The sequence below is a fragment of the Neofelis nebulosa genome, chromosome 4 (assembly GCF_028018385.1).
Source record: "Neofelis nebulosa isolate mNeoNeb1 chromosome 4, mNeoNeb1.pri, whole genome shotgun sequence".
Taxonomy (NCBI): Eukaryota; Metazoa; Chordata; class Mammalia; order Carnivora; family Felidae; genus Neofelis; species Neofelis nebulosa.
Window position 1 is genome coordinate 165,599,856 of NC_080785.1, and position 12,049 is coordinate 165,611,904.

The following is a 12,049-nucleotide window of genomic DNA, read 5'->3' on the forward strand; positions in this document are numbered from 1 at the left end:
CTGCACCTGGCTTGGACGTGTTTACGTCGCGTCTCTGCTTAAAACCCGACCTCTTTCTGTCCCTGTGGATAAGTTGGCATTTCTTAGGTTTTATATAAATGGAATCCCTTAGCATCTGTTCCCTATTTTTTTCCTTTTTTTCTCCTGTAATGATGATCTAAATTGCTTTCGCTAAAAAGACATAAATTGCCTTCGCTTGTGGACTCTGTCCAGACATATATGTCTTTTCCAAAGACGCAGCCTTTCCTGAGTAACCAAAACAGCGACTTCTGCTTTACTTCCGAAGCACAGAATGTGTGTTCTGCTCTCTCACATACGTGTCTTACTATCAAACACCGTCCGTCCTGAGCTCTCTCCAAATGGGAACTCATTTCATTTTCAAAACAGCCCGCCAGGCGGGGATTGTCGCACCACACCCATTTTACAGATGCGCAAACCGAGGCCTGGGGCCGTTGGGTTAAGTCCTGAACGCAGGTCTGCTCTGAAGTCCTTGATTTTAGCCCTTGTGCTACACTGCCCTCTTTGGAAGTGTTCTCATGACTGTTCCATGCTTCACTGGGTGGGAGCCGTCGTGTGCCGGGCCCCTAAATGCCACCCTGCCCCTATGGGTCAAGAACGGAAAGAGCCTGAGGGCCCCTGGCCCAGGGTGCAGGGACTCCGGGTGCTACTGAGTTCATCACTGTTGGCAAAGACCACACTTACATTGTCGTGGCTCAGCATCACTCCCTTGGGGATGCCTAAGGTCCCAGAAGTATAAATGATCACTGCACACTGATTGGGCCTCTGGCTTTCCATGATCTGGTCCAGCTGGGAATCGGGGATGCTGTTGCCAAGCTCCATGAAATCATTCCACTGTGGAAAGAAGAGACAGGCAGAGCATGAGGACCCCAGATGTGAGGGTGACCCACGACACGCCAGGGGTCGCCCTCCCCAGTCAGGTCGGGTACCAGCAGCCTCTCTGAAGCACGATTGCCAGCATGAGGGAAGGCTTAGGATCACCAGTCCTGGTGCCTCTTTAAAAAGCCCTAAAACGTTTGCTTCTCCTCCTCCATTTCCTGGCCCGGCTGCTGGGTCTGGGCATGTGATGGCTGCTGGTCCAATCGCACTGAAGGTCAGGGCTTTTGCTGGAAGTGCTGGGGCAGGAGTGAGTCATCTGGACACGAATGAGTCAAGATGTAGCCCCGGGAGCCGCCAAAGGTCAGCCGGCAAGTAAACAGGAACCAGCCTTCTGAACCAAGGTGGCCAGACTCCAGAGCCCGTGCGCTTAACTGCCTTCAACTACGATGCCTCAGAAGGCGCTGCTGGGTTGTGTGAACGGAGTGGCCGCACAGGATCTGTAGCACTTCTGCCCGGGAGCCCCAGCACGGCTCTGGGTGAGGGCGGTGCCCTGGATTCCAGACGGAGGGCACGCAGCGTCCTCCAGAAGTGGAGCCAGGGTGATACCGGCCCCACGGCAGCAGGTCATGTCTCAGGGCGTTTGTGGTTTCAGCGAGGACAGTGCTGCTGACATCTAGCAGGTGGAGGCCAGGGGCACCGCCTGGCATCCGACACCTCACGGTTCGGCCGCACGACTAAGAATGATCCGCCCCAGATGTCCAGAGCAATGAGGTTGAAGAAACCCCACTGTAGGTAGTGTTGCCAACAAGGGAGTTTTTTGTTTTTGTTTTTGTTTTTGTTTTTGTTTTTGTTTTTTAAGGATAGACCTCAGATATTGTTGCTGTGGTGGCCACTCTTAACCTCTAAAATGTCTGTGATTCTGATCAGCTTTCTTCCTTAATCAGTCGCCATCCTGGTCTTGATATTTGAGTGTTTTCTGGAAGGTACACAAGCTGCCGAGGGTTCTGGTTGGCAGAAAGGATCGTGGGCGCCTTTTGTCCGCCTTGCACGGAGGGCAACCCGGAAAAACTCCGTGACGTGTTAGGACTTCTGATCCAAGTCATGAGTTTGAGAGTCTGATCACATGGGCATTAACAGGAGCTTGTCTCGTGGCTTCTGTGAGATCACTCCGTGTACCATCACGCACCTCACCCCTGCTTCGGCTAGCCTGACGTCACCATGCTTGGAGACGCCGCAGAGAGAGAGGGAGGTATAGGAGGAGGAGCCCGGGCTGCAGGACCAGAGTGAGGACTCGACACTTAGCCTCTAGGGCAAAGTTTAAGAAGATGCAAACAACAGAATAAAACAAAAGGGCAACAAACCTTTGGTAATCAACATAAGTAGTATTTTAATGCAATATTTTTAAAGTCACTAACAATGTAAAAAAAAAAAAAAATCCATGATGGGGGCACCTGGGTGGCTCAGTTGGTTAAGCGTCCGACTTTGGTTCGGGTCATGGTCTCATGGTTCGAGCGCCATGTCATAGGGAACCCGCTTCAGATCCTCTGTCCCCCCTCTTCTCTCTCTGCTACTCCCCTGCCCTTATTCTCTCTCTCTCTCTCTCTGCCCCTCCCCTGTTCACGTGCTTTCTCTCTCAAAAATAAACCTTAAAAAACACGTTTTTAAATCCATGATGAATGAAATATCAAAAATTTAAATAAAGACAGGCTCCAAGAACGCTGCTGGTCCCAGCCATAGCAGAGCCGCTCAGCCCTGGATGCATAGTAAATGGTGCTTAATGGTTTTAGCAAAATAACCAATTCTGATTTGGATATAAAGTAAATATTAAAAAAAATTTTTTTTTTTAGCATTTATTTATTTTTGAAACAGAGAGAGACAGCATGAACAGGGGAGGGTCAGAGAGAAGGAGACACAGAATCTGAAACAGGCTCCAGGCTCTGAGCTGTCAGCATAGAGCCTGATGCGGGCCTCGAACTCGCGGACCGTGAGATCATGACCTGAGCCGAAGTCGGCCGCTCAACCGACTGAGCCACTAAGTCACCCCTAAAGTAAATATTTGAACTCAATGCTGTGAGTTTTCACACACCTAATTTCCCACGAGGCAGTATTTTTTCAATGACCTTAACGCTCTGGAAAAGAATTAATAACAAAATGATCATTGTTGTCTTAAGCCATCAGTCTGGGGGGAGATTTGTTTCCCAGCAGTAAATAACCAGAGCACACATCTTCCCTTGCGAACCCACCCCCCCCAACTCCCACACTTACAGAGTACAGTTTATCTCTACTCTCCTTCATTGGCAGCTTGTACTGGATGATCGCTTTTAGGGTCTCCATCCTGCCCCGCGGAATCTGAAAGAAAGTTTCGCGTGGGCCTCTTGGCCCTGGGAGAGATTGAAGGAGGGTGCCCGTCCCAAGCAATCTCCCACAGCCGCCCCAGCCTCCTTTCTTTGTCCTGCCCACCCTGTACGGCACTGCTGTTTGTCCCGACTGACAGGACACGCCCTGGTCTCTGGACTGCTGGGTTCCCTGTGGTCCGTGTCAGTGGCATCCTGCACTTAAAGGCTGGCGAAGCCCACAGCCTCCTGGGTTCTGCCACACACACAGCTGTGGCTGTTGCTTGGTGAGCTTGCCCCTTGTGCTGTGCGGCCAGGAGCCAGCTAACCTTCTAGCTGGAATTGGGCAACAAAAATTCTCTGTGAAGGTGACCGGGACCTGGACAACTTGAGAACTTTCTACCAACACCTAAGACGCCAAGGTTCGGTTGAGCACGCCTGCAGGATCCTTGTATCCTGTTGATGCAGAGGAGGGGGTATGCCTCTGTGCCATGACAGAAGTCACTTCCAGCACCCAGTGTGGTAATTACAATTATAACCAAGACCCCTGTGTGGATTGAGAGAAAAGAGGACAGAAGCGCTCATGACGGTCAGACAGGAGGTTTCTGGAGAGGAAGAGAACAGACCTCTAGAAAGCTTGGAGCAGGCAGTGGCCGGGGATGTTTGAGGACTGTGTAAAGTCTAAGATGGCTAGGATTCTAGCCCTCTAGAGTTGGAGGGCTGTAAGCCATGAGTATCACCCAAAATCAAAGATTTCCAAATGGAACTGAACATCCAGTTTGGGAGGAGCGTGTCAGAAGCCTGGCTTTGAATCTTGCATACGAAGGATCCGCAGTATTTTCTAATGGTGGAAAACCCAACTTGTAAGCCCGACTCTTCATCCACCCCACTGTTTGTTCTGCTATGAACAGAACAAACAGGGAATGACATGAGTGTCAGGGACCACAGACACATCACTTAATTTCAGGGTCGGCTGGGTGGCTCAGTCGGTTAAGCACCTGACTCACAGTCCGGGAGTTCGAGCCCTCTGTCAGGCCCTGTGCTGACAGCTGAGAGCCCAGAGCCTGCTTCGGATTGTGTGTCCCCCTTTGTCTCTGCCCCTCCCCGGCTCGTGCTCTTTCTCTGTCTCTCTCTGTCAAGAATAAATCAACATTAAAAAATTTTTTAAAAGAAGAAAGAAAGCAATTTGAGAAAGCTCAAGGGTGGAGGGGGGAAGTCTGCTCTCCCTGAACCAGGTCAAGGATTAGGCATCCAAGGAGGCTTGGCTGCCGAGTGGTCTGTTTCACTGGGTCTAGCTGATATCATGAGTCTGGAAAGTCTGTCCTAATTTCAGAGATGTTAAAATGTGGGCAGACATGCCAGCCGTGATTGGAGGATGCCATTGACGGCAAGATACATCTCAACTCCGGAGACCTTAAAAAGTAGAGAAGTGTGTAATCCAGAAATATGGTGTTGATGCAAGCAGCCAGGGGGCCCTTGGGCTGAGTGGTGAATCTGGTCACCTAGGCTCACCCTCCTGAGGATTCCCCTTCCCATAGGATCTTCCTGCCAAAAGATGGGTGAGGAAAGAGCGGCTCATTCAAATACTAGGAACTGAGAAACTTTCTACAACATCCATACGAAGATACTACAAGAAAACAAAAGGGCAGTCGGAGGGGAGCCAAATTTTGTACACAGAGAAAAGTCACCACAAAGCAAAGGAAAATTGCCACCCAACATTCCAACGTAAAATTTAAAACAAAGTAGACACAGCTGGGAAGGAAGAACACAAAGCAAACATACAAGCACTGAGGGAAGAGAGAGCCACACCAGAAAAAGGTGAAACGAGAAGCGGTGGAACTTAGGAAAGAAATAGAAGAGAAAGACCAGCATTTTATAGATTATGACAGTTACAGAAAATCTAGTTACAAGGGGTATAAGTCTCAAAATAATTACATTTCTAAAAGAAAATAAACAGCAGACTGTACACAAACATATCCTGAAAATAGAAGCTTAGGAAGTAGAGTTAACATGAGCCAGAAATTAAATCTCCCTGGCTCCACCCTGCTCCCCCTCCTTACACCAAAGTAGCCTCAGTGAACCCGAGAATGGGGCCAGCCCCGTCACCCCACCTATCACTTGCATCCACCTGGGAGCGACAAGACATGTAGTCAGAGCCCTGAGGTCCCCTTGGGTGACTGGCGGACAGTGTTTGGGTTAAGGTTTTACCGAAAGGATTTTCTGTAGCTGTAGGTCATTCTCAACCAGCAGGATGTTCACTTTGGCATGAGTAATGACGTATTGACAGGCGTCCGCAGAGTTGGTAGAATAAATACCAACACAAAGACCCCTGGGAAAAGAAAACGTGTGTGTGTGTGTGTGTGTGTGTGTGTGCGCGCGCGCACGCACACACCCCCACACCTTAAAGTGAGAATGTCCTGGAAGGTGGGGGAGGGGAAGGGTCTATAGGCAAGTTCTGAGTTTGCAACCTTGGCACCAGCTTACCTCCCTCCACAAGTTAACCAGGATGAGAACAGCAAAAATGAGGGTAATGAGAGCAGCAGCTCCTATAATGTCATTGTGACGGCAGATCACGGAGCCCACACAGGGTCTCACTTTATAGATGAGCATTTTATAGGGCACTTTGTTCTAGCAATAGATGCTAGTTGTGGGATTTGGACCTATACTCAGCCACCTGTTCCCCTCCATTTTACTGCCTTTTGTTCTTGCTTTTGACAGTTCTGGTTTTTAAATGTGCGTTTCCCTGGGGCGCCTGGGTGGCTCAGTTGGATAAGCCTCCAGCTTCAGCTCAGGTCATGATCTCGAGATCTGTGAGTTCGAGCCCCGCGTCAGGCTCTGTGCTGACAGCTCGGAGCCTGGAGCCTGCTTCGGATTCTGGGTCTCCCTCTCTCTCTGCCCCTCCCCCCGCTAGCACTCTGTCTCTTTCTATCTCTGTCTCAAAAACAAACATTAAAAATTTATTACTCAGTTACAGAAGCGCCTTATGTATCCGAGATGCTGGTCCTTTGTCACATTGGTTGCTGTGTCTGTCTTGCCTGCTAACCTGGGGTTGCACCTGAATCCCCGGTCACATCTCAGTCAGAGGGAGCCCACGGCTGCTGGGCCCTGAGCAGTGGCCCACCCACATTCAGAGTCAACCAAGCCCGTAGTCTTACCCTGCTAAGATGGCACCAACAGAAGCGATAAACCACTCGATGGAGTTAAACCCCAGGATGCCAACTCCATGGAAACGCTGCAGGCCCAGCTGGCAAGGCGAGAAAACAGACAGATAAGCAGAAAACAGAAACACAAAGACCTGTTGTTTCCAAGTGGGACCTGCTCCCTGGATGTGTGCAAGCAGGCTCCAGAGCCCATGTGGTCACCCTGGGAAAAGCCAGTGTTGAGCCTAAAATCTGGGGTGTGATACTTGTGTGACCCTTGAGAGGGTGGTTCGCCTCCTTCTACGCCAGGCCCCATTTATTTATTCTTATTTGTATATATTTTATTTTTTATTATGGTAAGCCATCTATAGCATGAATATGCATCTTTTTTTTTAAATTGTTTTTAACGTTTATTTATTTTTGGGACAGAGAGAGACAGAGCATGAACGGGGGAGGGGCAGAGAGAGAGGGAGACACAGAATCGGAAGCAGGCTCCAGGCTCCGAGCCATCAGCCCAGAGCCCGACATGGGGCTCGAACTCACGGACCGCGAGATCGTGACCTGAGCTGAAGTCGGACGCTTAACCGACTGAGCCACCCAGGCGCCCCTCCATCCCTCTTTTTTTTTTTTTTTATTATTTTTTTTAATGTTTATTTATTTTTGAGACAGACAGAGACAGAGCATGAACGGGGGAGGGGCAGAGAGAGAGGGAGACACAGAATCGGAAGCAGGCTCCAGGCTCCGAGCCATCAGCCCAGAGCCCGACGCGGGGCTCGAACTCACGGACCGCGAGATCGTGACCTGAGCTGAAGTCGGACACTCAACCGACTGAGCCACCCAGGCGCCCCATGAATATGCATCTTAACCAGGTTTTAGTGCACAGCTTACTGGCGTCAGACACACTCACTGTCGTGTAGCCGCCCCCACCACCCGTCTCCAGAACTTTCCATCACCCCAGACTGAGCCTCTGTCCCCCATGAAGCACAGACTCCCCGCCCCCTGCCCCACCCCGGTCTCCCACCATCTACTCTCTGTCTCTGCGGATGGGACTCCTCTAGGGACCTCCTGTATGAGTGGGGTCATGCAGGACGTGTCCTGTGTCTGGCTTCTGTCACTGCGCACAGTGGCCTCCGGGCCCGTCCACGTGCTGGCAGGCGGCAGGACGTCCTTCCATCTTTAGGCCGAATAGTAATTTATTGTATAGACGGGCCACGCTGTGTCTTATCCATTCACCCACCAGTGGACACTGGATTGCCTCCACATTTTGGCGGCTGTGAACATCGTGTTCAAACACCTCCTTGAGTCCTTGCTTTGAATTCTTTTGGGAATTGTTCGGTGAAATGTAAGCCCATGTTTAATTTTTTTTGAGGAACCGCCCACCGTCTTCCATAAGGGCTGCACCATTATCCGTTTCCATCAGCAATGCTTTCTCCGCGGCTTCCCTGACACCTGTTATGTTGTTCTTTTTTTTTTTTTTAAATAACCACCTTAATAGGTGTGAATTTATTTTTATTTGTAATAACAGAAGTACTTAGAGTGACAGCCTGTAGTGGTGATAAATTGCACTTTTTAAAGCATAGCCTTGGTCTGAGTGGGCTTGAGGATGAACTAGGAAACCTCTCCCTCCTGAGGGGAGGCCCAGATTTTGTCACACACCAGATTTTAGGCTCAGCACTGGCTTTTCCCAATGTGGCCCCATGGAGTTTTGGAAAACTAACTTCGTTGGTTCTTTTATTTATTTACTTTTAATGTTTGTTTATTTTTGAGACAGAGCGCAAGTCGGGGAGGGGCAGAGAAAGAGGGAGACAGGATCTGAAGCAGGCTCCAGGCTCCGAGCTGGAGAGCTCTGGAGAGCTCTGTCAGCACAGAGCTCGTTGCAGGGCTCAAACCCACAAACCGTGATATCATGACCCGAGTAGAAGTCAGATGCTCAACAGACTGAGCCCCCCAGGCGTCCCATCATTGGCTGTTTTAGTTATAATGCTGGCAAGGCTGGCAATGACCCACTGTTCTTGGGGAACCTGTAAGTGTTTGAAAGGCATCTGCTTGCTGATGCTTCCGAATGCGATGACAAGTCTTTGCTTAATGACAAATAGGCTGTCTTCTCTGTAGGTAGAGAGTCTCTGTTAACGTGCAGATAAACTGATTTATTACTGATCAGATCCCTGAGGATTAAGAGAGAAGGGGTCTTTAAACCCCAGATCTAAGGGCATAGCTAAAGAGGATCATCTTTCAGGAGAGGTGAACTAATCACAGCACTGTGGTGAGGCAGCCAAGCAGAAAGTCAGTGGTAACAGATGGTTCTCAGTGCTGACCTCTCATAGGCTCTCGGCAAAAGCACATGGGTGTCGGGAGGGGAGAGGGGAACTCAGGTCTGGGTCCAAATGTGGTAACAATTCCTATAAATCAAAACCACCAGGCATTCCCTTTTACGTACGTAGGAGACACTTATCATATTCATGGTCAATTGGGGCATAACACATCACCACAAACTTAGCAGCTTAAAACAACACACATTTATTATCTCAGTTCCCATGGGTCAGGAATCTGGGCACAGCTTAACTGGGTCCACTGCTAAGGATCTCCTGAAGCTGCAGTTCAGGCATCAGGGGGGACTGTGGTCTCCTCTGAAGCTTGAGAATCTTCTTCCACACTTGTAGATTGTTGGCAATACTCATTCCCTTGGGGTTAAATGACTGAGGTCCTGTTTTTCACTAGCTGGCAGCTGGGGACTGCTCTCCTAGAGGTTGTCTGTCATACCCTGCCACATGGCCCTGTCCACAACATAGCAGTTTGCTTCCTCAAAGCCAGCAGAAGAATCTTTCTTTTAATGGTTTTCCTGCTCAGGTCAGGCCCACCCAGAGCATTTACCATTTTGATGAACTCCAAGTCAACCGATCAGAGAGCCTAATTCCATTTGCAAAATCTCTTCACCTTTGCCACCACAGGAGGGAAATCTCATCATAGTCACAAGCTCTGTGCATACTCAAGGGGGAAGAGTCTGTCTGTATATACCAGGGGTTGGGAATCTTGGGGGTAATTGTAGAATTCTGCCTAACATGCCCATCAAAGTAGCCAATATGAACATTTTTTATAATGTGACGTTGGCAAGAATAATAGGTAAGCAGATTCTGTCACACCCTATGAGTGGGCATACAGAGGCACTGTTGCTATAAGAATTCATTGTATAAAGAAGCTTCTGTGTGGCTCCATATATGGTGGCAAAGCGTGGAAACACCGTAAATGCCCACCAGGAGGGGGCTGGTTATGCCAATGTTGTTATATACGTATCTGCGTATTTTGTTGAAAGAGTATGGATTGTTTTGTTTTGTTTTGTTTTGTTTTGTTTTTGGTAGTAAATCAACGTAGTAGGATCTGAGTGTGGCAGCCAGCCTCCAAGATGGTCCTCTCCTGGGGTTTGTAGTCTTGTGTAATCCCCTCCCACACTGTATCAATGCTTGTCTGCGTGACCAGTAGAATGTGGAAAGGATAGTAGGTCACTACTGAGATTAGGTAATGGAAGGTATCGTGGTTCCCATCTTGTTCATGTTTTTTTGGATCACTCATTCTGGAGGACGCTGGCTGCCATAAGCTGAGGACACCCAAGCAACCCCATGGAGAAGGCCCAGGAGCAAGGAACCACGGTCCCCTGCCAATAGCCAGCCATGTAAATAAACTTACAAGTGGGCCCTCAAGCCCGACTCAAGCCTTTAGATGACAGCTTGACGACTACAACTATGAGAGACTCTAAAACTAAATTTGGGGGTTATTTGTTATGCAGCTAAAACCTAGAGATAAAAAAAAAAAAGATTCAGAATCGTGCCTACAGTCGGCTACTGTGTATGTAAAAATTTGCATATAGAGAAATTTTATAATATACACATACCATTTATTTCCTAGAAGGATTTATAGAAGCTGGCAGTGGTGGCTGCCTCCATAACGGATGGGTCAAGGGCCAAAGGGAAAAAATCTCACCAGTTAACCTTCACGTCTTATGGTACCTCGTGCATTTTATACCATATGTACGTGTCTGTAGAATGAATGACGGAATGATGAATGAATGAGCGAATGACTCATTTACCTTGATCAAGGCTCTCGCCGCCTTCCGACAGGCCTCGTAATACTGGTTGAAATTCAGAGTTTCCCACCGTTCACTGTTCTTCGTTGCGAGGGCCGGGTAGGCCCCGAATCGGCTGACTGACTCCCGGAAAAATGCAGGGATGGTCACTGGGGTCTCATGGCCTGCCCCATGTTTTGATAGCCTCAGCAGGACTTCTCCGTCTTGATGAATGGTCCACAGCCCAGGAGTAACTGCAAACAGTCGCCAAGGTTGGGTGGCAAACGTTTTCATTAATTAAATAACTTTGGGGGAGGAGTGTCCTTTTCTGACCTGAAGTACTGAGTGTTGAATTAATCCCACTCCTCAGGTGAAGTCAAATGGCCAACGCCAGTCCGCTCACGCTTTCTTATTTTTCCTTCCCCCTCTCGACACTTCATTACGAAAAATGTCACACATACAGGAAAGGTGACGGGACTGCATAGCCACCGCCCTCTTATTCGCCATGTGGATTCCACAGCCCCCAGCATTTACTGTATTTGCTTTATCATCACATCTCTGTGCAGCCACTTCTCTTTTTCATTTTTTTTTTTTTCAACATTTTTTATTTATTTTTGGGACAGAGAGAGACAGAGCATGAACGGGGGAGGGGCAGAGAGAGAGGGAGACACAGAATCGGAAACAGGCTCCAGGCTCCGAGCCGTCAGCCCAGAGCCTGACGCGGGGCTCGAACTCACGGACCGCGAGATCGTGACCTGGCTGAAGTCGGACGCTTAACCGACTGCGCCACCCAGGCGCCCCTGTGCAGCCACTTCTCTATATCCACCCATCGCTCTGTCTTTTTTTTTATGTTTGCTTATTTTTGAGAGAGAGAGAGACAGTGTGAGCCAGGGAGGGGCAGAGAGAGAGAGAGAGAGAGAGGGAGACACAGAATCGGAAGCAGGCTTCAGGCTCTGAGCCATCAGCACAGAGCCTGACGTGGGGCTTGAACCCACGAACTGCGAGATCATGACCTGAGCTGAAGTCGGACGCCCAACTGACTGAGCACCCAGGCACCCGAAATGTTTATTTAATTTTGAGAGAGAGAGAGACAGAGTACGAGTGGGGGGGGTGCAGAGAGAGAGGGAGACACAGAATCGGAAGCAGGCTCCAGGCTCTGAGCCATCAGCACAGAGCCCAACGCGGGGCTCAAACTCCTGAACCGCAAGATCATGACCTGAGCTGACGTCAGATGCCCAACCAACTGAGCACCCAGGTGCCCCTCACTCTGTCTTATTCATGACGCATTTCAAAGGAAGCTGCAGCCATCCATCCATTTCATTCTCAAAAATCTTTTTAACATGTGAATCGTTGTGTGTTACCCCCAGGAGGAAGGTTTAAGAGCCAGTGGGTGGCTCGCCATACGGCCATTCTCCTGCCACAAAAAATGGGGAGAGAAGATTCTAGAAACCCTCTCAGAGAACTGCGTGCGTGGCTCTTGACTTTATTCCACTGAAACTCATCTACTCGAGAGGTGGTAGCCGAAAACGGCAGCGTGGACAGCGGGGTTTGCGAGAAAACCTGCTGAAGGACATCATCTTTCCCCTCGACTGACGTGGGCCCCGTGGATGGGCTCCTAAAGGCTTTTGGCTGGAAGCCAGTAGAAGGAGCCCGGAGATACGTGCTGAGAGGCAGATGCTGAG

The 12,049-nt window shown here is 49.4% G+C and overlaps 1 protein-coding gene and 1 long non-coding RNA gene across 6 annotated transcripts in view; one reads left to right on the forward strand and one right to left on the reverse strand.

Moving 5' to 3' along the window:
* The window catches only part of LOC131510765 (long-chain-fatty-acid--CoA ligase ACSBG2-like), a 33,059-nt gene that overhangs the window by 12,442 nt on the left and 8,568 nt on the right, over positions 1–12,049 (reverse strand). For all 5 annotated transcript variants that reach the window (XM_058728289.1, XM_058728290.1, XM_058728288.1 and 2 more), the window contains exons 3-7: positions 10,392–10,621; positions 6,326–6,414; positions 5,379–5,499; positions 3,103–3,186; positions 703–852 (exon numbers count right to left, since the gene is read on the reverse strand). In XM_058728289.1, coding sequence (XP_058584272.1) covers positions 703–852; positions 3,103–3,186; positions 5,379–5,499; positions 6,326–6,414; positions 10,392–10,621 — 674 coding nt within the window. The remainder of the gene's footprint in view (positions 1–702; positions 853–3,102; positions 3,187–5,378; positions 5,500–6,325; positions 6,415–10,391; positions 10,622–12,049) is intronic.
* Positions 1–12,049, forward strand: part of LOC131510767 (uncharacterized) — a 35,702-nt gene that overhangs the window by 7,942 nt on the left and 15,711 nt on the right. The gene's annotated exons all lie outside the window — the stretch shown is intronic.